The 27,667-nt window shown below is 42.4% G+C and overlaps 1 protein-coding gene across 1 annotated transcript in view; it reads right to left on the bottom strand.

Moving 5' to 3' along the window:
• Positions 1 to 27,667, bottom strand: part of LOC145344422 (uncharacterized) — a 95,073-nt gene that overhangs the window by 41,472 nt on the left and 25,934 nt on the right. The window contains exon 3 of the mRNA XM_080191557.1: positions 8,298 to 8,555. Within this exon, the coding sequence (XP_080047683.1) occupies positions 8,298 to 8,527 (230 nt within the window). The 5' untranslated portion in view covers positions 8,528 to 8,555. The remainder of the gene's footprint in view (positions 1 to 8,297; positions 8,556 to 27,667) is intronic.

The raw sequence follows: 27,667 nt of genomic DNA, 5'->3' as shown, positions 1-27,667 counted from the left end.
AACATGAAATAAGGCAGAAAACAAGCAAAACTAAGTGTAGGAGTGATGACCTGGCAGGTGTGAGCCAGATCATCAGAACATGGCATGTGCGAAGAATGTGGAGGGTGGCAGGTAAAGAGATTGGGCAAGAAACAAGACTCTCACCGGCTACGAGTAGGAGGGAGTTCAATCAGAGCAGAGTGCAACAAATAAGGTTAGAAAGCATTAAGTCAAATGTGACACAAATAGCCAAGTAGAAATGGCATTAAAGGCAGCGTGCATTACATGTGTAGGCAGTGGAGTGTAATACACATCAATCCTACATTAAAATTCTGCATCTGCAGCCTCGTCCTGTTAATTACAGAGCGATTTCATGCTAATGTACAACAAGAACCTGCATTTATGTAGCACATTTAACATTATAAAACATCCCAAGACGCTTCACAGGAGAAATTATCAGAAATAAAATGACACTGAGTCATGTAAGGCAACATTAGGACTGGTGACCAGATGTTTGGTCAAAGAAATAGGTTCAAAGGGGCAACTTGTAAGTATGAGAGAAAAGCAGAGAGATGTAGGCAAAGGCATTGCCGAGTTTAAGGTAATAGCAGCTGAAGTACAGCCACCAATGGTTTAGTGATAAAATTCATTAAAGAAATATAGAAAAAGACAGAATGTATAAAACTTTGAAACTGTGATTTGAACACTGTGTGTGTTCCCTGGTTCAATTACCATAGAATTCCTACGATGCAGAAGGAGGGCATTTGGCCCATCAAGCCTGCATCAACAACAATCCTACCCAGATCCTATCCCTGCAATCCCATGCATTTACCCTGATCGTCCCACCTGACATCATGGGGCAATTTAGCATGGCCAATTAACCTAACCCTGTGGGAAGAAACTGGAGCATCCGGAGGAAACCCATGTAGACATGGGGAGAATGTGCAAACGCAAGACAGTGACCCGAGGCCGGAATTGAACCCGGGTCCCTAGTGCTGTGATGAAGCAATGCTCACTGTGCCCACTCTAACCACCGTGCCACCATGCCGCTCAATTATCCACTAACCTTACAGGGATGGCACAGTGGTTAGTACTGCTGCCTCACAGTTCCAGGTTTGATTCCAAGTCTTTCAGTTCAAAGATGTGTGGGTTCGGTGGATTGGCTGTGTTAAATTAACCCTAGTGTCAGGGGATTAGCAGGGTGAATATGTGTGATTACAGGAATAAGGCCTGGGTTGAATTGTGGTAGTGCAGACTCGATGGGCTGAATGGCTTCCTTCTGCACTGTGATTCTGCATTCAATGATTCTTTCCGTGAGGCTCAAAATGATCCTTCCATCTGTATCCCACAACAAGGGGAATCGGCTGGTGCCTTGTAATACAGTAAGCAGATACATGCTTTTATAAATGGTAGTGCAGGGTGTAAAAGAGGCAATAAAGGAAAGAGAGAGGATGGCACAGCAGCAACAATCCAACTCTCAAAGGACGCCTTTCAAAGTGTTTAGGAACAAGAAAAGCTCTAAATGGAATAATTGTGAACGCAGATCTAACTGGCAATAACGTGCTGTCAAACCATGATTGTTAAAAAGAGACATTTATTGGGCCACTCTTGCTGAGACAACTGGGCTGATTGGACATAGATCATTTAAATGCTTGTTCATTAGAATCCCCGCCCCTCAAGTAATTTAATTTCAGCGGAACAGTGGAGCATATTCCCCCATGTTAATGGTGATCTGAATTAAATCGCAGCCCCACAGGAGGAACACAGCTTGAAAGACACATTCACTTTTGGCATAGATTTTCACACGCTGTAAAAATTAATGGTCACAAATTTCCTCACATTTTTTTTCGACTTTATTCAATTATGGGAGTGGCTATGCCTCCAACCAGGTTCCATTATCCTTTTTACTGCGTTGGTACAAACTATGTCTGGAATAAACCTCTCCTTACCATCCCAATTGAAATGAAATGTGCTCAGAGATTACTGGGTGCTCACAATTATTTTTTGTTGTTTTAAAAAAAGCATTTATTGCGTCAACAATATGGGAAGAAAATTCCCCGCAGTAATCAAGAATGATGTGCATTCAACCCTGAATTTTCAGGAAAATAATAGCCTGAAAATCCCATTGACTTTCACTTCAGCGTGTCACAATTTATTTGAAAAAGGTACAAGACACAATAAATTTTCTAGTAGAGACATAAATGTCTCATTAGTGAAAAGGCTTCAATGCATCTTCACAAGCTATGAGACCAGCTTTGAGCCACTGAGTAAAAGCCTGACAGTGAATGCATTACAGCAATAGAGGCAAGCCACAGTCAGTTTGTAAGGAAACACAACTGCCTTTCCTATTCAGAAATTGGTCGCTTATCTTTCTATCAGAAAGGTTATACCCACGGCATTTGGACACATAGGCTGGAATTTTACTGGCATGTCTGCCCCAATTCCGGGGAGGGGCGAGGCTCGGAGAACAGCGTTCTCCATTGGCCTCAGACAGGATTGAGTGAAATTCGGGCAGTTGTACTGGTAAAATTCCGCCCCTAATCTCAATCCTAGGGCTTTTTTTAAATATGTGCACCCAAGAACAAAGGCGTTTGCTCCGTATCATTCCTAAATTGAAAAGTTGCAGGTTCAAGTCCTACACCCAAGTTTACACCCAGTGCCATTCTGAGGGAGTACTTAGTTGTCACCTTTTGGGTGAAATGTTAAACACAGGCTCTGGCTGGAATTTTCCCATCCCGCCCGGCACGGGAATCGTTGCGGGCGGGAGAGGACGATGCAAATGTCCATTGACTTCAGGCGGGATCTTCCGGTCATGGGGCAAGCATGGCCGGAAAACTCCACCCTCTGTCTTTGTTCTTGGGTGGTCTGTAAAGGATGGCACAATGTTACCTCAGGGGAATTTATTCTCAACCATCATCGCTAGAAATAATAGATTTACCTGGCCATTCATTGTATTGCTGTTTGTGGGACCTAGCTGGGCACAAAACTGTCTTGTGTATTTCCTACAGCAAACACATGGCACAATGTACTTTATTGGTTGGCAAGCGCTTTGGGACATCTTGAGGTTGTGACAAGCGCTATGAAAATGCAAGTGTTTCTCAAACTGAGAGAACGCGGTCATTTTTTTTCCCTTCAATGTTCCCTGGTAAATTCTGTGGAGATGGAGAGGGGATAACGGTTTCTGGGGGTTGTTACAGCCTTATTGGTGGCTAAATTCCAGATTAATTGAATATATTGCATGGGACATTAAAAAGTACACAAAGTTGTGGGAAGTAATAATATCACAACTCTACTGTGCTCGGTATGGGCCTATCATCAGACCTAGCTTCCAAGCTATTTCAATAGGGAGACAGTGGTACAGCCATATTGTCACTAAGACTCAGGGGTTTGAGTTCAAATCCCACCTTGGCAGCTAAATTCAATTAATCTTTTAAAAATCTGGAACTGTGTCCACGGTGCCCATGAGACTATCATTGATCGCATTTTGTGAGTCAGACACACTTGATTTTATTGAATTATCTGGTACATGCCAATCTCCTTTGTTTATCCTTTCATAGGACATGGTTGTTGTTGCCAAGGCCAATGTTCGTTTCCCTTCCCTAAATTGCCCTTGCAGCAGGCGACGGTGCAGAGGGACCTCGGGGTCCTTGTGCATGAGTCGCAAAAACCCAGCCTGCAGGTGCAGCAGGTGGTCAGGAAGGCGAATGGGATGCTGGCCTTCATAGCGAGGGGGATTGAATATAAAAGTAGGGAGGTCTTGCTGCAGCTGTATAGGGCATTGGTGAGGCCGCAGCTGGAGTACTGTGTGCAGTTTTGGGCGCCACACCTGCGCAAAGATATTTTGGCCTTGGAGGGAGTGCAGAGGAGGTTTACTAGGCTGATACCGGAGTTGAGGGGGTTGAGCTATGAGGAGAGGCTGAATAAACTAGGCTTGTACTCGTTAGAGTTTAGAAGAATGAGGGGAGATCTCATTGAGACGTATAAGATGATGAATGGGATGGATAGGATAGAGGTGGAGAGACTCTTCCCGCTCAAAAAAGACAGTAGGACTAGGGGGCACAGCCTCAAGATAAAAGGGGGGCGGTTTAGAACGGAGTTGAGGAGGAACTTCTTCACTCAAAGGGTGGTGAATCTCTGGAATTCTCTGCCCGTTGAAGTGGTGGAGGCTGCATCGCTAAATATTTTTAAGACGCGGGTTGATGGGTTTTTGATAAGAGAGGGGATTAAGGGTTAAGGGGAGAGGGTGGGAAAGTGGAACTGAGCAGCGACAGATCAGCCATGATCTTATTGAATGGCGGGGCAGGCTCGAAGGGCTAGATGGCCTACTCCTGCTCCTATTTCTTATGTTCTTATGTTCTATTAGTTTCTTCCCAGTCACCAGTAGATGAAAGGAGCAATCTCTCTGATTGATTATATGGCTGGAATTTACCAAAATTCTTCATTGTCTCAGGTAGGATGTTACAAGCCTTGCCTAGACAAAGTAGTAAGACACTGGCCTATGAGTCTTTATAAGGCCAGCTGCCTCTTGCATTACGTCAAGGTTCAAAACTTGCACTGTAATTCAACAAATTATGATTTGAGGTTTTGTCTGCATTGCAACCAGGTAGCATGGGTTTGTCTCTGGGCAGATTTCATAGAAGGTCACATCTCCTCTGCAATCTCCATTTTACCTTGCATTAAAGGAGACAGTTTAAAACATAACTGTCTTATAAAGTCCAACAGTTACAACACAACGCAGGGAATATCACCAAGTTAGATTGCCAACTCCTATATTCCTCATCTGATAAATTACTGCTGACGGGAATTTATCCAGTGCAATGATTGATGAATTCATGCAAATTAAAACAGCTTAACAACTCAACATGCTCCTGATCACTGGTAATGGGAGCAATTGAGTGTTGCTAAATTAAGAATATATAGGGTACCAAATCAAATGTACACAAGAGGCCACATTTCAGGAAGCAGGAGCATCACGTGTAGGCAAGTTCAATTTAATGAAGGGGACTTCATAAGAGCTTAAAGTTTATTTATTAGTGTCACAAGTAGGCTTACGTTAAGACTGCAATGAAGTTACTGTGAAGGTCCCCTACTTGCCACCCTCCAGCGCCTGTTTGGGTACACTGAGGGAGAATTTAGCATGGCCAATACAAATATTCAACATGTCTTTTGGACTGTGGAAGGAAACCAGAGCATCCAGAGGAAACCCACACAGACACAGGGAGAACATGCAGACTCTGCACAAACAGAGACCTGAACCCGAGCCGGGTCTCTGGCACTGTGAGGCAGCAGTGCTAACTAATGTGTCACAAGAAAGCCATTTATAGTTTCTCCCATAATTGGGACTGAAGGAAAACCAGAGCAAAAATGTGTGCAAGTAATATTGCTTCAGAAACACAATGTTATGGAGAACACTCCCCACCCTCTCATTGTACCCTCTCTAAACTGTGATTTTCAGCATGCAAATGTCAACTGTGTATAATGCAAATGAACAGAATAAAGATTGAAATGTATCATAGCTTGTATTTCTCATCAAGTTTCATCTGCCTTCTACAATGAAGGGGGTAAGAGTTAAGGCTGAGAAAAGCCCAGTCAGTCCATCAAATCACACCCTTCAAGTTTCAATGGTCTACAAATTTTTGCGTTGTGACCCTGCAAACGTTGACTCACTCCCAGGGGCATCCTGCAATAACTGACACACACCCAAGGATCTCCGACCTAACAGATGCTGGCATACTGCTAGGACCCTCTGTAAAAGCTAATACGCTCCCAAGGACCCCCAGCAAATATTCACATCCTCCAAGGGATTCACTGTAAATCAGAGTCATAGAATACTACAGCGTAGAAGAGGCCCTTCAGCATGAAAGGCCCTGATTTGCCCACCTAATCCCACTTGCCAGCACATGGCCCATAGCCTTGAATGTTATGGTGTGCCAAGTGCTCATACAGGTACTTTTGTTTTGTTAATGACTTCTCATTAAACTAAAGAGCTCACATCTCAGCTGATTTATGAAAGTGGTTGACACTTGGTGTTCCAGTCTATTTGGAATGTCTCTGGTGTCCTTTCAGTCCCAACACATGCCTAAAGGAGGTCAGTGGCAAGAGGGCAATGATAAGGTGAGTTCACATGAAGGGCAGATTCTACCAGTGGCTCGAAAGCTTATCAACCCCCAAAGTCAATATATTTCCGCAACATCCCACCTCTAACACCCTCCCAGGCAGCGCATTCCACCCTCTGAGTAAAAAAGGTTTTCCTCAAATCCCCCCTACACCTCCCACCCCTCACTTTTAACTTGTCTCCACTCATAACTGACCCTTCAACTAAGGGGAACAATTGTTCCGTATCCACCCTGTCCACACCCCTCATAATCTTGAAAACCTCAATCAGGTCACCCCTCAGTCTTCTCCAGAGAAAACAACCCAAGCCTATCAATGCCATTTATAACTTAGATGTTCCATTCCAGGCAACATGCTGGTGAATCTCCTCTGCATCCCTTCCAGTGTGTTCACGCCTTCCTATAATGTGGTGACCAGAACTGCACACCGTAATCCAGCTGTGGCCTCACCAAAGTTCAATGCAATTCCATCATGACCTCTCTGCTTTTGTAATCTATATCCTGATTGATAAAGGCGAGTGTGCCATATGCCCTTTTCACCATCCTTTTAACCTGCCTTTCTGCCTTCAGAGTCTGATACATCTGATACTGAGGCATTCAACCTCCTCAAAGATGTCCCAGGCCATACCCAAAGGATTACCAAATGAATCCACAATGATCTGACCTGTTCCTACCCGGTTTAATCTCTAATTTGGGTTTCAGACCCCTCTCATATTAAAATCACATGAGGGGAGGAAGCTTCTGGTTTCTACAGGCAGCTGCCTCATCGAAATATGCATGCACAATCCCGACCCGGACTCGGTGTCTCTGTGGAAATGGTAGGTGTTGTGTTTGGCGGTGGGAATCCCGGATTTGGGCTTCTTCCTCCATTTTCCTCCAGGGGCTCTCTGCCATTGTGAAAATTGAGGTCATAGCCTTCTGACTCAGATGTAATGGCGCTATGCACAACTAACATTATCACAGAATCACTCCAGAATCAATGTCTTGCACATATTGCCCTTGATGTTAGATTATCACCATATCTGCAGCACAGTGGCACAGTGGTTAGTACTGCTGCTTCACAGCATTTGGGACCCTGGTTTGATTCCAACCTCAGGGACTGTTTCTGTGCAGTCTGCACAATCTCCCCGTGACTACATGGGTTTCCTCCGGGTGCTCCAGTTTCCCCCCCCACAGTCCAAAGATGTGCAAGTGTAGGAGGATTGCTCGCGCTAAATTGTCCCTTAGTGTCCGATGATGTATAGGTTAGGAGGACTGATGGGTAAATATGTGGGGTACGGGGATAAGGCCTGGGTGGGATGTTCTGTCAGAGAATCAGTGCAACTCAATGGGCTGAATGGCCTCTTCTGCAGTGTAGGGATTCTATGATTCTAAGGTTTTCACGTCACTCTCCATCATTTAGCTCAGGGGATAAAATCTCCTCTTGTCCAACAGTGAACATGTTTGTTTTGTTAATGACTTCTCATTAAACTAAAGAGCAATTGTTTCACATCTCAGCTGATTTATGAAAGTGGTTGACACTTGGTGTTCCAGTCTATTTGGAATGTCTCTGGTGTCCTTTCAGTCCCAACACATGCCTAAAGGAAGTCAGTGGCAAGAGGGCAATGATAAGGTGAGTTCACATTAAGGGCAGATTCTACCAGTGGCTCGAAAGCTTATCAACCCCCAAAGTCAATATATTTCCGCAACACATTGTTTCCACAGTTCGCCACATGTAAGCAGGCAGCTTGAAGCCAGGGCCTGTGGGAAGCAGGTTAAGCCTGAGCTAGGCCTTTGTAGTACCTCCTCCTAATCCAGACATCCAGGCAGGCCCCAGCTTTCTGACAGCTGTTTTAAACTCTTCATCATCATCTGAAACAGCAGCATGCATTAAGAGGCTGGTATTCCCTTTACAAAGGTGATAATTAGATAACAAGCTGAGATTAAAGTAATTACAGTTAGACAGCTGGCAAGGCAGTATCGCCATGTTGTAATATTGTTGATCCTTCAGCATCTGGTTCTAATAACAGTACAAGCAAGAAGATTTTACATTAATTACACCAAATAATTTATTATAAACACATTTAATTACAACTGATAAGAGATAAACTGTTCAAAAGGATTAACCCTTCTATGTACTGTAAAGCTTTTATTTTTTTGTTCCATTAAAACCTTTACTTCAGCATCATTAGATGGAGATGAGTGTAAATAGCAGGGATTCCTTACCTGATAAGATAATGGTTGATTAAAGTGTCAAAGTAGCCGTGATACTCTATGTTGTTCACGTGGCCATACTGATCGTTGTCCTGCCAGCGGGTCTGAATCGGTAGAAAGTAGGGGTACACCTCTTGGAGCCGGTAGGCATTCTCAAAGTCTGAGGCTTGAGATGCGACAGAATAATATTTCACAACAGTGGCGAAGGGGTGCAGCACGCGGAGGTGTACCAGCAGTCTCATGGTCTGTCTCCTAAGACAGCAGGGTAGTCTGAAAAATTAAGATGTCTATTATTCGGGTGAAAAGTTCTTCAAGCATTACTCTTTTCTGTCATCTGCATTTTGTCTTTAAAAAGCAGAAGCCTCTGATTCAGTTGGTAAGTCTCTGAGTCAGAGCTTTTAAGATTTAAGTTGGTAAACCAGGCTGACATGTTGCAAGTTTTAGCATGTGTGGTGATTGTCCCTTTAAGGGCAACACAGCAGAAGAGGGTCACCTAGATTGAGAGACCAATAGGGACTTAGAGTGGGTAATCACCCCAGAGGGTGAAGTCCTCTTTTAGGCAGAAGGCACGTAGGTGACATGTAGTAGATGTGTAAGGACTAGGGCCGCCAGTGGGGCTGATATAGGTTAGCTGGGTAGGTAATGGGGACAGCAGCTGTTTGCCTCTCCAGTTTTTCCCTGACTAAGAAATATCCTTTGTGTTCCTGATGGAGTCTGTAAGTGTGCATCTTTACAATATGCCTTTCAAATAAGACATTAAACTGAAGCTCCAATGAACTCTCAAGTAAATGTAAAAGGTCCCACAGCATGTTTCAAAGAGAGAAGATTTCCTAGTGATCTGAGCGACATTGACCAACAGTCGAAACACATTATCTGGTAATTTACACAATTGCTCTTTGTGGGATCTTGCTGTACACTGACTGCACTTTGTGACAATAATTTACTCTTAAAAAGTGCTTCATTGTCTGTTGTGAGAGGTACATTTTTTTCTTTCTAATTTTTAGTTGTTCTCAAGTAGATCTTGAACCAAGGAAAGGCCATCTGTGCTGAAAGGTCTATTACTTCAGCTAGTCTACACTCACACAGACCATAAAGTATCATAAAGATGCCCACCAGCCATGCCATGTTTTGGATCAACCAGCTGGCAATCATGTCATCACAGTAAAAAGTCTGACAACATCATGTCATCTGCAGCTCAATGCCACTGTGTAGCCCCAATTCAAGTGGCAGAGAGCAATGAGCCCATAGGCCAAGGCACCAGTGACCCCCTGACCCTGACTCAAGTCTTCTGAGAATAATCACAGCTAAAGGTGGCAGGTCTCCTATAATCCCTGAAGCTTGCTATTGCTATCCCCTGACCTCGAGAAGCATTTAGTAGCACAGCACATCAACTGGCCCACAGAATACACCAGCGGCAAACAAACCTAGACTCAAAACACAGTAAGCCCACAATCAGTGAAGCATTTCGTATTAATTCATAGATACAGGTAGCTATTACTATAAATATATTTTATTTGTCTGTGTTCTGTATATCTGTATTATATATGAAACATATTTATCCATGTTTATATAATGAAAGAAGGAGGGAGCTTATATTCTGCAGAAGTGAAAGTTCTAAATTGACCAAAACTAAACAACATTGAGGATTCGGTTGTTGTGGCTCAGTTGATAGCACTCTCACTTCTGAGTCAGAGGTTTGTAGGTTCAAGACCCACAGAAGCTAGTGGAATCAAAATTTAGGTTGATACTACAGTTCAGCACTGATGATGGAATACCCCACTGTCAGCGATATGTTGTAGGATCTTCTGCTCCTGTCCCCAGTGTACCTCCCCAGCGGGTTTCCCACAGCATGGGGTGGATTCACTGTGAAACTCCATTGACAGCAGTGGGACCAGAAATGCCCACCATTGGCCAAATAACCGACCACCTCCTGCCACTGAGAAACACGTCGCAGGAGGGCATGCCCAGAGAATCCTGTTTGTGGTCTCTAGATGAGATGCTAAACTGTAATCCTGCCTAACCACTCAGGTGGATGCAAAGACCAGCGCACAATATCTTGAAGAAGAGCAGGGGAGCTTTTTTTATTCATTCGTGGGACATGGGCGTCACTGGCTGACAAGCATTTATTGCCCATTCCTAGTTGCCCTTGAGAAGGTGGTGGTGAGCTGCCTTCTTGAATCGCTGCAGTCCATGTGCTGTGGCTTGACCCACAGTGCCGTTAGGGAAGAAATTCCAGGATTTTGACCCAACGATTGTGAAGGAATGGTGACATATTTCCAAATCAGGATGGTGAATTGCTTGGATGGGAACTTGCAGATGGTGGTTCCCATGTATCTGCTGCCCTTGTCCTTTTAGATGGAAGTGGTCGTGGGCTTAGAAGATGCTGTGTAAAGACCTTTGGTGAATTGCTTGTTGATAGTACACACTGCTGCTACTGGAGTCCTGATCAATGTTAAACCCTCAATCAATAAAATACACAAAAAAGCAGATCACCTGGTCATGACCACATATCTGGTTGCGGGAGGTTACGGTTTGCATATTTCCTACAATATATCAGTAGCTGCATTTCAAAAGTGTTTCATTGATTTTAGCACTTTGAAATAAAAAAGCAGATAGAACAAATAAGGGGTACAAATAAGATTATAAATACCAGTATGTCAAATAGAAATTAATCCTGCCTACTTGCTGAGGTCATTAGGAATCTGGTGGAGTTGTGCTCTGCAACAACATTCAGCTCACGTTCCATTGTACACAATTGCTCCTCATTTAGTTTCACGGTGAGGTCCGTGTCAGTAGAAGTAGATGTTCCAGTAATTTTTATAACAACTTAATGTAGGATAATAATGTTGCTGGGACAAATTGTAAGTTGCTCTGTCTCAACTGGTACAAGCACCGACAATATTGCTTTCGCACCCCCTTTTTCAGTTCCCTGAGGGGTTTTGTTCACGGCACGCTTTACCCAGTCTGTTCCCTGTTGGAATATGAGGTTGGGTACTGATGCAAATGGATATCACTGTCTGATGTCAGAACATCCTTACTTGGCTCGCTAACAGGTAGATCATGAGTCCTTGCCTCAGTAAAGAAAGCATCAATGTTGCCCTCAAGGAATCTTACATAAGGTTGCTGGAGTTTGAGGCAGGGCTAACATTCTGTTCACAAATTCATACAGTAAATCCTTACTATGTGTGCATGCCACAGATAGTTGGTAAGTGTATGAATGGCTACATACATTGAGTATATTATGCTCTATACCTTAAAGAAGTCATCAAGTGGGGAAGACAGTGGCTGTTTCTGTTCCGATCAGTGCTGAGATGCGGCTGGGTGCAAAGCAATATTATCTCTCTAAAGGAGCTATTTGCAACAAATTAACCCAGAGTATGATATTGTGGTGTTTATGTTACAAGGTCAGTAATCCAGACAAAGGGGCTTTTGATAGCATGGACCCTTTAAGGGGTAGTTGTTTGTAGGTCACTTGACACTCCTGGAGTCTATCAGGAAGAAGCATGCAAAATGTCACTTATCGAGGTTTGGGCTTGGGTCCTGATAGGAGAGAACTTCCAGTGTGTTCCTGGGACTTGTTTATATACAGTGCAGAGCTTCATTTGCATATAGTTTTAGCTTACCTTCAATAAATCACCATTGTGATTCTTTGTTGTGATACCCTGTGTTAATAGACTGGCCTCCACTATCTTAAGGAAAGTAGGGATGAGCAAGAAATACTTTCCCTAAAGGGGCATTATTGAATGAATTAGCCTTTTACAACAATCAATGATAATTGTCGTAGTCACCACAAGGATTTTTTATAAAATGAATTTAAAGTTTGCAAGCTATCAGGGTGGGATTTTAACCCATTATCCAGAATATTAGTTGTCCCTTAAACACATCAATGCTCAACACTCCAACTGTTCCATGTGACAGCGAGATCCATAATCCAACCACTCTGTGGGGAAAGACATGTCTTTCTGGGTTATTAACCCAGTGATACACCCCCTACACAATCACCTCCCTATGGTAATCAATATTTCCTCTAACGAGTGTGTGCAAGCGAATTGTTTAAATGGGCAGCTCCATTAAACTTTCTCACATGATTGAGCGCATATGGCAATCTAGAGGGGCTGACTGGCAGTGAGATTTTCCAGCAGTGCATGGACAACTCTTCACTGGCCAACCTTGCAAAATTCTTGCATATTACGATCCCAATCCTTTGGATTGTACAATGCAAGAATAAGACGCATGCCTTTGTCTCATCCTCAACAGAATCGGGAAGATCCAATTGAAGCTTAACCCTGTGAGATATGAGCTCAGGGTCAACCTAGGTTCCTTAAATGGGCTGTTTACTCACAGCTGATGGTGTAAAGCCTGATCCAGACAATGTCTACATGATAAATGGTCATTCCAATGGGCAAGCAGCCTTACAGTGCTTTCTTGGTATAACAAATTATCTTTCTATGTTTATCCTCTGTTATAGTGAAGTCACTGGATTTCTTTGCCAATTTCTCCACCAGGACACTGGTATTACAATAGAGTCACAGCGAGGGGGATAGAATATAAAAGCAGGGAGGTCTTGCTGCAACTGTACAGGGCACTGGTGAGGCCGCAGCTGGAGTACTGTGTGCAGTTTTGGTTGCTGCACTTGTGCAAGGATATTTTGGCCTTGGAGGGAGTGCAGAGGAGGTTCACTAGGCTGATACCGGAGATGAGGGGGTTGGACTATGAAGAGGGACTAAATAGACTGGGTCTGTACTCGTTGGAGTTTAGAAGGATGAGGGGGAATCTTATAGAGACGTATAAGATAATGAAAGGGATGGATAGGGTAGAGGTAGATAGATTCTTTCCGCTTAGAAAGGATAGCAGGACTAGAGGGCACAGCCTCAAAGGGTGATGAATCTCTGGAATTCTCTGCCCGTTGAAGTGGTGGAGGCTACCTCACTAAATATATTTAAGTCACATGTAGATAGGTTTTTGACAGACAAGGGAATTAAGGGTTATGGGGAGAAAGCGGGAAAGTGGAACTGATCCACTTCAGATCAGCCATGATCTTATTGAATGGCGGGGCAGGCTCGAAGGGCTAGATGGCCTACTCCTGCTCCTATTTCTTATGTTCTTATGTTCTTATATATAGCATGGAAACAGGCCCTTTGGCCCAACTTGTCCATGCCGACCATGTTTCCTAAATTGAACTAGTCCCATTTTCCTACACTTGACCTACATCCCTCTAAACATTTCCTGTCCATGTACCTGTCCAAATATCTTTTAATTGTTGTGCTTGTACCCTCCTCTATCATCTCCTCTGGCAGCTCATTCCATATACGCAGTACCCGCTGTGTGAAAAGTTCCCCCTTAGGTCACTTTTAAATCTTCCCCCTCTCACCTTAAGCCTATGCCCTCTAGTTTTGGACTTCCCTACTCTGGGGAAAAGACCTAGGCTAATCACGTTATCCATGCCCCTCATGTATTTATAAACCTCTATAAGGTCACCTCTCATCCTCCTACACTCCAGGGAAAAGTTTCTCCCAGCCTAACCAGCCTCTCCTTATAATTTGAACCTTCCAGTCCCAGTAACATCCTTGTAAGTTGTTTTTGCATCCTTTCCAGTTTAACAATATCCTTCCAATAGCGGGGCAACTAGAATTGTACACAGTACTCGAAATAATGGCCGTACCAAAGGCTTGTACAGTTGTAACATAACATCCCAACTCCTGTACTCAGTGTTCTGACCAATGAAGGCAAGTGTGCCAAACGTCTTCTTTAGCATTCTGTCTATCTGTGATGCCACTTTCAAAGAACTATGTACCTGTACTTCTATGTCTCTCTGTTTGACAGTGCTCCCCAGCACCCTGAAGTAAGTTCTGCCCTGGTTTGTCTTACCAAAATGCAACACCTCACATTTATTTGAGTTAAACTCCATCTGCCATTCTTCGGCCCACTGGCCCAGCTGATCAAGATTCCATTGTACTCTTGATACTTTCCTTCACTGCCCACTCCAGCACGTATTTTGGTGTCGTCCGCAAACTTACCAACCATATTTCCTGTATTCTCATCCAAATCGTTTATATAAATGACGAACAGTGTACTTTGATGTTTGTGCACCCTTACTCATGTCAGCAGATGCCTCTCAGCATGGGCTTGGCACAGTCTGCATCCAGAATGGCAGATCAAAGGCCTTTACTTTAAGAGCCTTCACTGACACTGAGACTCACTATGCACAGACCAAAAAGGAATTTCTTGCTTTGGTCTTCACCCATCAGAAATTTCATGACTTCAGCCCTGCAGCCTTTGAAACAGATCACCAGCCATGCAAGTGTCGTCCTGTTGTGATGTGGGAAACCAGGCAGCTAAGTTGTATACAGCAATCTCATGGCTGATCATCCAACTCAATAGTCTGATCCCACCTACCTCACATTTCCTTTGATCTCCTTCATCCCATCAAACTTCTTTTTGAAAACATGCAATGTTTTGGCCTCAGTTACTTTCTGTGGTAGTGAATTCTATGTTTGCCACTCTCTGAGTGAAGAAATTTCTCCTCATCTCAGTCCTAAAAGGCCTACAATGTATCCTTAGACTGTGATCCCTGGACGCCGCCACCATGGGGAACATCCTTCCTGCATCTACTCTATTTAGTCTGTCAGAATTTTATCGGTTTCTATGAGATTGCCTCTCATTTTTCTGAAAGCCAGTGAAGACAATCCTAACCAACTCAATCTCTCCTCATATGTCAGTCCAGCCATCCCAGGAATAAGTCCTGGTCACTAGAGTGGGAAACTGCCAGAGTGAAGAGGTAGATAAGTAGTGCAAACCAGCCCATAAGTAAAGCGCCATTATTTTTAACCCTCCGTGCTTCCTAGCATCAATTCTTCTCTAAACAACAGTTCCCAACAAAGAAATAGATGTTTTAAATGAAAATTAAATCAGCCTTGGTACAGTTGGTCGAATTCATAGTTGAATAGTTTTGTACACTAAAGACTGTGGAGGTGAATGAAGCTTAGTTCTTTCTTTAAAGCAAGGAATCAAGTTAACGCAATGAATCTACCCATTTTACAATTTTGAAAACATTCAGTGACAAGTGAGTGAGTTCCTAATTAAAATCAATTTAAATGCGAAAGGGCAATATCCTCCTATTCAAGCTGTGTCGTAGCTGCCCCTCATTGGTCGCAGTCTTGCTTCTGCATCACACAAGTTGCGGGTTCAAATCCCATTCCAGTGATTTGAATCCATGATCCAGGTTAACAGGGATTATGAGGGTGTGCTGTTGGAAGTGCTGCCTTTCAGATGAGATGTGAAAACCAAGGCGCCATCTGTCCTTTTAAATGGATATAAAAGATCCGATGGGACTAGAACCAGAGCAGTTGAGTGCTTCCTTGGTGCACTGCTAATATATTTATTCCTCCATCAACATCACTAGAAAATGGTCACCCATTGTCTCATTACATCCATGGGCAAACTGGCTGCCAAATTGCTTTCACTTTAACAGTGATGACACTTGGAAAGGATTTCATTATCTATAAAGTGCTTTGGGATCATGAAAGATGCTACATAAAGGCAAGTTCTCTCTCCCAAGAGCCACGGTCATGACAACACCAGATTAAAATCCAACAGGTTTATTTGGAATCATGAGCTTTCAAAGCAACTGCTTCTTCATTACTCACCTGATGAAGGAGCAGCACTCTGAAAGCTTGTGATTTTAAGTAAACCTGTTAGACTTTAACCTAATGTTGTGAGACTTCTTACTGTGCCCACCCCAGTCCAACGCCAGTATCTCCACATCATGGTCATGACAATGTCTACTCTGAGAACTAAATTCAAGATTTACTGTCACCTGAAAAGAGTAGCAGCCTCCAGATGTGTTTGCTTTGTGTTTTGATTATTAAAGAGAATTGAAATTTTGAACAAGTTCATATTTGTCCAACAAACGCTTACCAAAATAAAATCAACAACCATGGAACAACAGACAGATTTCAACCAGAGAGCTGTGGAATTATAGTTAAAAAATCTTAGAAAACCACAAAATGGTGACCTTGTAAAGTCAGCAAGAGTGGAAACTTCTTCCTTCACTGGATGCCATTAATCAGCAACCTATTTTTTCCCCAAACACTTTGTTATGATTTCAGCACACAGCTTGTAGAATCACACAATCACAAGACAACCTTTAAAACACCCTGATTCTGCAGGTATATAAATAGTCAAATATAATTAGGTTGCCACATTGAAATGCTGTCCTCACACCTTATATTGGATATTGAAACTCCAGATTTAGTCCAAGTGATATTTTAAACATCAGTAGGAAACCTGTACGGTGACACAATTGATGAATACGCTGCAATACTGCTACAGGTTGAGAGAGTCAGAGCAGTAACTCATTACCAAACAAGCTTTTTCACAGGAGTAAATACTGGGCCTGAGCCAAAAATGCTAATAACCATATTAGTGATTACTTTGCGTAAGATCTGGATAAAGTTGGCGGAAGAAAATATTTTTATTAAGCGAAAAGTGATCTGAATAAAGCTGAAATTAATTCCAGATAAATTATATCATCCAATAGTGGCCGTTAACTAAATGTTTCTCTGGCTCCACTGTCACTTTGTAAGCTTGAGAGCTAATTCAAAACTCAGCTGCCCATGCCCTTACTCGCACACGTCCTGGTCACTCACCTGGTCATCTGCTTGCTGACCAGCATTGACTTTTGGTTCAGTATTGTTACTTTCCAAGTCTTCCACATTCACCCCCTTCCAATCTCCACAACCTCACTCAGCCCTTTCACCATCTGAGATCTCTGCGTTCTTACAATTTTAGCCTCTTGCACATCAATGATTTTAACACTATTCCATTGGTGGTATGTCTTCAACTGCCAGGGCTCTAAACTTTGGAATTCCCTACTGAAACCACATTGAACTTTCTCTGTCCTCCTTTAAGAGATTCCCTAAAATTTAGTTCTATGGTTAACCTGTGCTAATATCTCCTTACATTTTTGATTTGATTTCAAATTAAAAATTGACTATGACTGTATGATTGTAACACTACATTCTGCACTCTCTATGAACATACACTTTGTCTGTATAGTGTGCAAGAAACAATACTTTTCACCGTATGTTAATACATGTGACAATAATAAATCAAATCAAAACAAATATAAGGAGGTATTAGCACAGGTTAGCAATCAAATTAAATTTTAGGGAGTCTCTTAAAGGATGAAAGAGAAAATTCAATGTGGTTTCAATAGGAATTCTAGAGTTTTAAGGTTAGGTAGTTGAAGATATGCCCTCAATGATGTAGAATTAAAATCATTATATAGTTATATATTATGTAAAATCATTATATAGCTTGGTGTCAAACTTTGTATGGTAACATTCATGTAGAAATATCTTGGGAAGCTTTACATTATTAAATGCACTATCTAAAGATTATATGGCAGGGAGAAAGATGTAATTTTATTAAGGATAACTCTACACTGATATCACTAACAGGCAAATTTATTATTAATTTTAATAAATCACAGAGAGGAAGTCAGGCCAATGCTGTGGCTCTATTGTCAGAGTCAGATGCTGGGGCTATGTTTCAGTAACATGTGCACATGCAGGGTGTAAAGTCAACAGGATTCAATTTCGCTAATTATCTCCCGATTTGCGTTTACACCACACGGGCACAAACTGGGATCAGTCAAGACGCGCCACTACAACAAAATCAATCAGACTTAAAACCTCATTCAGATAAACAAAACAGGAACATAGATGCCGTCTCACAGTCGCAGAAAAGCTGGAGGGAAAATAGATGTTGGAGCGCCTCCAAATCGCCTCACTAGAGACACGGGACCCATCTGCTGAGCTTTGCATCTGAACTTTAACTACCATTCAAAATCCATCTCCACAGAGATGAATTCACAAAGCAAACAGATGGACCCCTGCCTCCCTGGGCCTCTGTGTTATTTGTTTAATAAATTTAATTAATATCCAACTACAGTGGATTGTTCCCAGAATAGTGTGTGTCTCTCTGAAGCTACACAATGACTGATTTCCCATAAAAGCCTGGATAACAGTGTCCTCGGGTCATTTCCCCCTTTTCAAAGTGCCATGTATTTATATAACTTCACATATATTCATCACTGCACCACTCAATTCTTACTTGGGAGTTTTTGTTTTAACATTGTGCAATAAAGTTCACCTCTAGCCCACACAAGTGAACTGCCGCACCTCAATGCACATTTCTAAAGTTGTGTTGGGAACTCCTATTCTGTCATCTCCACTGACTGCAATGTTGCTAACAACCCTTCTGGAGTTTACAGGTTAATGAGTTATGCACCCCTTTAGCCCTGAAGGCATCTGGCTGGCTTTCAGCAGACTTGATAATTAGGCCCTTTGGTTTTGATATTAAGGATGTTCATTTCATTATTTTCCTTTGCAAAAAGGTGTCAGTTCTACATTGGTGAAATGGAAGGTGATGCAGAGATCACACGCAGTCTACTTCTCCTGATAATACGAAGTCATAAAGAAAATTGATATGCTCACCCGATTGAATTAAGCAGTGTAAATAACAGACCAAACTTTCAAAATAAATTTGAATGATCAGATCATTGGAATTACTGGAGAGCACAGTGGATAAGTCTACCTTGGAAGTCTTGAAAAATCCTTCCAAAGACGGGGCTCGGTTTATTTCTAAGATTGAAGCTTGAACCTTTGGACTGGAATTTTCCCTTCGTGCCTGCCACGGGAATCGTAGCGAGAGGGGGGCAGATCACGCTAAGGCCCGTTGACCTTGGGTGGGATTTTCCAGTTTTGGGGCAAGCGTGGCCAGAAAATCCACCCCTTGTGTTGGAGCTTGGGTGTGTCACCCTTTTGAAATGTGGAAAATAAATATCTTCAACTTAAATTGGGTTTTGCTGAAAGAATTAATTCTAAAAGGACACCATTAACCACAAACATGATGTTTTAAAAACCATCTTCGCCCTCCGATTCCAAAAGTTAATCAAATTTATCCTGAGTCACTTTGGCTATGAAATTTTCATAAGAACCTCCCTCCACATCAGATTTGCAGCTTTCAGTTTCAGATCCATTGACACCACAAATTATCTTTCTTCCCCTCCATTGATTTAGATGTTCCACATCTTTATTGACAATCTGGTGACAGTTTGTGCATTAATAACATCCCATTTGATGATGATACCAGACTAGACATCAAGCAAGCCGAGACACATATTTCCAGTCTCTTTCTCCGTTAACCTTCCACCTATTCCATTTGCCACAAGCATGTTCCTTCGATGGTTTGTTGAGGTGCCTGTCCAAAAGTTGAATGATGGAAGTTAGAACCCCCAGGTACAGCTGCAATTTAGATGTCTTTTTCTTCACAGACACCTCTCGATTCCAACAGTTACCTGAGATCTGAACATGCCCAACAGAAATAGGCTACATTTTTTGTGTAGGCAAAGAATGGGCTTATTCGATACATCGATCACAACTTCATTTTTGTTTGGGTTTTGGAAAGGTAATCCTGTATTGTCTGACTAACTCACTTGCATAGTCATTGTGGCACAGTGGCACGTTGGTTAACACTGCTGCCTCACTGTGCCAGAGACCCAGGTTTGATTCCTGGCTTGGGTCACTATCTGTGAGGAGTCTGCATGTTCTCCCCGTGTTTGCGTGGGTTTCCTCCAGCTGCTCCGGTTTCCTCCCACAGTCCAAAAAATGTGCTGGTTAGGTGCATTGGCCATGCTAAATTCTCCCTCAGTGTACCCGAACAGATGCTAGAATGTGGCGACTATGGGATTTTCACAGTAACTTCATTGCAGTGTTAATATAAGCCTACTTGTGACAACAATAAATAAACTTAAATGTGAAATCTTGACTCTGTCATGAGGCACCCCACCTCTGAAGGCAGACATCTTAAAATCAGTTCAATAAAGACCTCTCACAAGTACGCATTAATGAGGATTACTGTCCTTGTAACTGAAACAGGGGCTGAGATTTTCCAGGCCCCTCTCCTCCCTCCACGGCAGATTTTCCAGTGGTAGAGGTAGCTCACCATTGGCCACCAGCAGAATCTTCCCATCCCACCGAACTCAATGGCCATTTGCATTGCTCACCCAGAAGGAAAAAAAGCAGTTAAACCAGGAAATAAGATTACTGATCTGAACTGGTCTTGTGTACCTTAAAATGGAACACCAGTAAAATGGGGAAATAAGAAAATTGGTCCAAACTATTCTTTTCCTTCTGGGCTGGCCACACCGCTGGGAAACCAGCTGCAGGGAGCCATCTTTGGTGGGACTGTAAGATCCCACTGGTGGGAAAGGCTGGAAAATCCTTCCCATGGCATCAGGTAGGGACAGAAAATAGAATTTTGGAAATGATTAAGAAAAGACACTGAGGACTGAGGAAAACAAAAAGAATTCAAAATCTGCAAAAAAGAAACTGTTAAGAAGACAAAGGGCATCAAACAAAGGCTGCAAGTAAGACAGCTCGAAAGGCAGACAACAAAGTACAAATCTATAAATAAACTGCTGTAAAAGATAAAGGCTGCAAGTAAATATTGAGTACATAAAAACTGGCTGCAGTAAATTTTCCAATCCCATCTCCAGTAACATTGGACAATAATGCAGTGTTTCCACTTACAATGGCAAAATCATGAGTTTGCAACAGATTTATTGAATTAGCAACATTATTAACACTGCTAGGAAGGGACTGTCAAACACCCTACATCTAACAGACAGGCAAAGAAGAATGATGAGAAAGAATTTGAAAAACTTGAACACATATTTTGAACCCCAAGTGAATGTTACATATGAATGATATGTATTCAACACTAGAATTCAGAATGAAAATGAGACCATTGAACTGTGCATCACAGCAATAGCACAGCTAGCAGATTTATGCGAGCTAAAATGATTTGATTAAAGATAGATTGGTCCCAGGCATGAGAGATTCCTCAGTGAAAGCAAGTCCATTGAAAGATGGGAAACTGGTTCCATTGAAAGCAATAAATGTGCGTCAAAATGAGGAAGCTGTGAAATGTCAGCTAGAGCATACATATGGCAGAGCAGACCAAGAGATACATTATGTTGAGAGGCAGTCCAAGCCAAAATAGCTGAGCAAACACAGACAAAGGGAGGATGCAAAAGCTGTGGAGGACAGTATGTGTGTGGAAAGCAGTGTTTTAACTGCAAGAAGCTGAATTATTTTGCCCACAAGTACTTATGAGAACAAAGCAAAACAAGCTGATACAGATGGCCAATGGAGAGATTTCAGCAGGACAATCCGATGAGCAACTATACATGAGACAACAGGTTGGTTCTGTCAAGTCTTTAGGCGACAAATGATTTATGACTATTACCATGATGACCACAGAGGGAAAGTATCAAATGAACAAGAAGTGTCAGATAGACACAAGTGCATCATACAACATAATGATCTTCACAGATCTATATGAAGCAGCTCAATGTGGAGATCTGAACATTAAGCAATTGAAAGCAAGCTTGAGGCTATATGATGGCACAAGACTCATACTGAGAGGATAAGATCTGACAGCCCAATGCGATGGCAAGAAGAAAGGTCCAGGCTGGAATTCTCTGACCTCGTCCGTGGCTGGGATTCTCTGGTCGCCCTGCAGTAAATGGAGATTTGGTTGAGTGCCAAATTCTCCGTTCTCACTGGCAGCGGTGGCGGGGCGAATGCAATCAGAGAATCCAGGCCCTAGACTGGATCTGCAATCAGATCATAGATGCAGCAAATGGCCACTCAGTTCAGTTGGAGCATTTATAAAATTTGGACCCATAATCCGGAATGTGCTAACAGTGAAAGGGCAAAAAAAAGAGAGGGGGACAATAGAACATAGAACATAGAAAAACCACAGCACAAACAGGCTCTTCGGCCCACAAGTTGTGCTGATCATTATCTCTACCTACAAGGCTTATCTATAACCTTCAGTCCTACTAAGTCCCATGTACTCATCCAGAAGTCTCTTAAAAGACCCTATTGAATCTGCCTCCACCACCACCACGGGCAGCCGATTCCACGCACCCACTACACACCCACAATGCTCAAGCAAACCACAAGATGGTTGATGACCACATCAGTGCAATGACATGCATGAGCCGAAGGAAATGTTCACATCAGAGTTGAACTGGAAGAGTTAAAAAGCAAGATTCCAGCTGAGTGTACACATTTGAAAAGGCAGAATAAACTGAAGTCTTCAGTGAATTAATCTGTGCGAGATCTGACCAAACACTTCAGGAACAACAAAAAGATACCAGGGGCAAAGAATGACCTACAATTCCACAATTGGCAACTCACAGTGGGAATTTAAAAAACTATCCAGATGTACAGGTGCAACCACAGGTATATACACTTAACTAGCGAAACTGTGCCTTCATAGCAGTTGGGCAGTCAGGGAGAAGGGATCCCACCAGCTGCATTGAGCACAGAACTACCATCAATTCTAGAAGTCCACAAGTCCCCAACAACTGCAGTGGAACAACAACAGTGACCAAGGCATCAAGAGTCATGCAAGTGACACCCTCCAAACAAGGAACATCACCCAGACATAAAGCCAATGTTAACGTGCACATGGACCATTAAGAGACTGACCATTAAGAGCCTGAGTAAGATTATCTTTTGGAGACTCAATGGGCCAAATGGCCTCCTTCTGCACTGTAGGGGTTCTATGATTCTCTGGAATTTTGTTTTCTCTAGTCCTGTGGTTCACACTGGAACTATTTTTGAACCCTTTCTATCCCACAGTTTGGTAGGTGGGCATACCAAAATTCCTGCTGTTACATTCATATTGTTAATATGACATGAATGGGACTCCTGTTTTTGCTGCTGTCTGGTGGTAAATCACTGGAGACTGGTAATTTTGGCATTGGGGTCTTTTGCTCATCTCTGTGAGATCTTGATTTTCTGCTGCCACAGTAGACACTTCCGTCCCATAAGAAGACTATACGTAAAGCTATTGCTCTGAAATCTTTGCTGGATTTGGGGTTTGATTTGGACCACTAAAGTGCATTTGCACGTATTGAGTTTCTAGTGATGATGTAACCAGTTTGGTGATTTTTGAGGGGTCATTCCATCTATACTTCTCACTGTTCTCGTGGTGAATTTGATGTTGGACATCTTCTTCAGGGCGGATTGCTTCCTCTTCTATTTTCTCAACAATATTTCACTCACACTGAATTCTCTTGCTGCTGCACAGTTATTTGACAAGTTAGCAGATGTTGCAACTTTTAGCTTGAAACCAGCTTTGTACTTCATTCCTTTTGCTGGAGGACCGATCTCTGTTCATCGTTCACCATGTGCGATATGCTTAGCATGGGGGTATCTTCAACTCCAGCGCATCTTCTTGGCAATACAGCCCTTATTGCCTGTTTGATCCAATACACCAACTTATAAGATGAGTAAAACTTGCATTTCTGAAGTGCAAAATTGAAGGCCACTCCTAATGATAGCATATCTTAGTACATCAAGTACAAGGCTAAACATGAGATTTGGCACTGAAAGAAATAGTGTTGTCTCATACGCTGGGTCAACTTAGATCTCACAATCAGTAATAACTTTGACCCAAATGTTGAAGATACACATGGAGCCTGAGAAGGGCAACATTGTCAACTGAATCATTTTATTAACTTGGAAAAGTGCTCTAATTAGAGGGTTAAATAACACCAACTTGCAACACAGCACCTTTCAAGGAATGCTTGCAAAACAAAATTTGACAACAAGCCTCATGAAGAGATATTAAGACAGATGACAAAAAGCTTGGTCAAACAGGTAGATTATAAGGAGTAATGTGAAGGAGAAGATAGAGAGGTAGAGATGCAAGAATGTTTAATGAGGCAACTGCAGACTCACGGACAGAAACGTAGAAAATAGGAGCAGAAGGAGGCCATTTGGCCCTTTGAGCCTGCTCCTCCATTTATTATGATCTTGGCTGATCATCCAACGCAAAAGCCTGATCATGCATTGTCCCCATATCCTTTGGTCCCTTCGCCTAAAGTGCTATATCTAACCACTTCCTGAAAACGTTCAATATTTTGGCCTCAACTACTTTCTGTGGTAACGAATTCCATAGGCTCACTGTTCTAGGCAGTTGAAGGGAGGAATGCCAATGTTGGAGCGAAGAAAATCATTAAGGAAATATAAAAATAAGGACAGCATGCACAACTTTAAAATGGGGATTGAATTATCTGCTTACACTGGTCCCACTGTTTTAACTCAAAACCTTCTGAAGACTACACTTTGCCTTATTCCTTAGTTCAAAGGGGTAAGTTTTAAATAATGTCTCATAGGAGGAATGAGAGGTAGAGAGGTTTAGGCTAGAAACTCAAGTGGTTAAGACCCAGTCAGCTGAAGATACCATAGTAGAGTAATTAAAGTTGAGAACTGGCAAATAAAAAGGCAGAGTCTGATCCTGTAAGACTTTAAGAGACCTTTGTTATAAAACAGTAAAAAACTGATTCACGGATCAAATTATAAATACATATATTATGGGATAAGACTTCCTGGCAATATTACAAACAGACAACTACTTAATGTGTTCAAGTAAAATTCCCATGTGCATTATTGTAAGAGATTCATTTTAAATAGGTTGAAGAAATATATAAAGGCATTTATTAGGCGCACACATGCTCATTTGAACACAAATGCTCTGTGTTCAGATGCTGGGCCATGGTACTCAATTTCAGGGCTGCAGGTCTCAGATGCTGAGCTTTCTAGTGAACGGGATGCAATATGATTACCAAAATCCAATTGCTCACTTGAGTCAATCACCAGCCAAATTAGACAATTACCTATCAAGGGGCGGCTCTGCTCCAGAAACCAAAACATATTCTCCCAACCTTCCCTCCCTCAATCCCAACTTCTGCTCAGAATCGTTTTGGCTGCCAACTTTCAACAGTAAATACTCTCCACAGGCTTCAATTATTCCTACGTTAAGGATCAAAATTGCCCTGAGCCACCATTTTAATTAGAGCCTCTAAGACAGGGACTTAAACCCTTCTATCAAGGTATTTCAAGTTAAAATTATCAAACCGTCTTAATACAGAGGGCTGGATTCTCCAGCCGTGCTTGCCCCAAGACTGGAAAATCCCACCCGAGGTCAATGAACCTCCGCATGGTACTGTGCCACCCGCTACAATTCCCGTGGGGGTCAGGACATGAAATTCTGCCCAAATTGTCTGCCATCTTTGCTTTGTTACAGGAGAGACTACACTTCAAAAGTACTTCATTGGCTGCAAAGTGCTTTGGGACATCCTGAGATCATGCTAGGGGTTGTATAAATAAAAATCTCTCTCTTCTTTTATGAATTATTCTTCAAAAAGCTACCAGTTAACAATATGACAATTACAATCTCATCTGATGTTATTGACGGTGGCCGTTAACTATTTGTGCAGTAGGCAGGGTTATCTGAATCCTGAGATTAGATTATTGGTTTACAATTAATTCCACTGATCCATTACTGCCTGTACAAAATGCACTGTGGTCCAATTCTCTGGAGTGATAGTGAGTCATGCATCATCAATGTCTTTTTCCACAGGTCACAGTCACCTGGTAATCTGCACAAAAACGTTGAAAGCCTTTTAGTTTTTGTCAGTCAATCTTTTTCCTTCCATTACATTTAATTTTAAGTCTCCCACATCCCTCAAATATAGTTTTATAAATGCCCCTCGGTCAAAAAAAAATATGTATTTGAAAAATTCCAAGCTTTTCAGCACTTTGTGTTTGATCTAAAACAGGAGTCGCCTGGATTTTTTTGCAAAAAATAACCTGTCAATCATAGGGAGATGCAGGGGTCGTGTGAATGACATAGCTGGTTGGATTTAAATTTTGGCTCAGCCGCCATTGGCTGGCTCTCACCAAAAAACATATCCACTATTTGGCTGGGGCTTTTCTTTATAATCAGAGGGGAGCGGGAAACAGGATGAACTGCATGGCATCCAGTCTGAACTCAATCTCAGTGTCGCTGAGACGCTGCAGCATTTGAAACAACTCTGGACAGAAGGGAGAGCTCTGTCTCACTGACAAGACATATTTATTAGCCTGGGGGTCATGCTTTACTGGATTGGATCCAAAGCGCGAGTGTTAGTGTACTCTCCCGTGAATAGTACGACAGTTACAATGTTCACTGAAAAGTAATGACCTGCTTTTGCATTTTATAAGGTGCTCCTCGCAGTAATCCGCATTGTATATCAATTACCTCATCTAGCAGGAGAAGCCACATGGCCAACCCTCGTTATATCGCATCATTTGCTTTCCTTCCAATCTAGCTGCGGAGACTATGGTTTTCAGCGGAAGGTGTGGAGGATAGACAAGGGTACGGAATCTGGGATAGGTTGGGGACTGCAGCTTTGCAGTTCATAAGGATTTAATTAGAATCTGACCTGCTTCTGCTGTCACCCATGTCCTATCATCTTTCATAAATGGTCTCAGGGAACAGGGCAGAAAGTGAGCAGAGATGAGGTGTCATTAATGCTGGAACATCCTAAATTAGGTTTAAGCTACCATTAAGCCAATTACCCTTGTGTGACTCATTTGTTTTCATGTCAACCAAATGGCTAATTCAATCAGCCATACAGAAACCTGCACCACACCCACCCCCACCCCTCCAGCCACCACCACCTCAACGCTTTCTCCCCCTGCACCACCCCTCCTGCACACACTGGAGGATAAAATCTTACCTAGGTAAATTATACAAATTAAAAACGTTCGATTGGGACTTAAATCAAAAGGCAGCAAGTTCAGAAATTGTACATAAATCCATTCTCTTCTCATTCTCAACACTAATCCTCCCCATCTGCAACCAATAAATCTACTGTGAATTGTGCCAGGACTACATATCTGTTCCATTATTATAATCGCTTACATATGATGTCTATTGCTGAGACTGGTAGCAGTCCAAATAACAGTTATTTAACTCCCTTGATTGCTCCAACCAACTCCCAGGTTAATTAGTTTGCATGATTACCTTCAAAACATTGGCACTGGATGGGCATTGTGACTATAATTGTAGAGAAGTGTTGGATTTTACAGAGTCAAAAACGGGAAATCTGCCTTACGGGTGCTTAACCTCAACTCTTTCCAGCCTCCAGCAGGCTACCTGCTGGTGTGGTTTTGGTGCTGTTTGGCATGGGGGATTGAGGGTGGGAGGGGGTGGTGGTCCATATTCAGCAGTGAGTGAGTATCTTTAGCACAAGCATGGCTGTAACTGGGAATAATGGGTCTGAAATTTGATTAGATTGGAAATTCAAAATGGATGCTGTCACACTTGCCACCCGTTACACATCCAACTTATGTGGGATTGAATATTGGGCAGGGTTAGAACCATAGAAAATTACAGCTTAGAAACTGGCCTTTTGGCCCTTCTTGTCTGTGCCGAACCATTTTTTGCCTAGTCCCACTGACCTGCACTTG

This window comes from Carcharhinus amblyrhynchos, chromosome 6 (assembly GCF_965287045.1).
Source record: "Carcharhinus amblyrhynchos chromosome 6, sCarAmb.v2.hapA, whole genome shotgun sequence".
Taxonomy (NCBI): Eukaryota; Metazoa; Chordata; class Chondrichthyes; order Carcharhiniformes; family Carcharhinidae; genus Carcharhinus; species Carcharhinus amblyrhynchos.
Note: the sequence above shows the minus strand (reverse complement) of the source record. Positions and strands in the feature narration are given on the sequence as shown.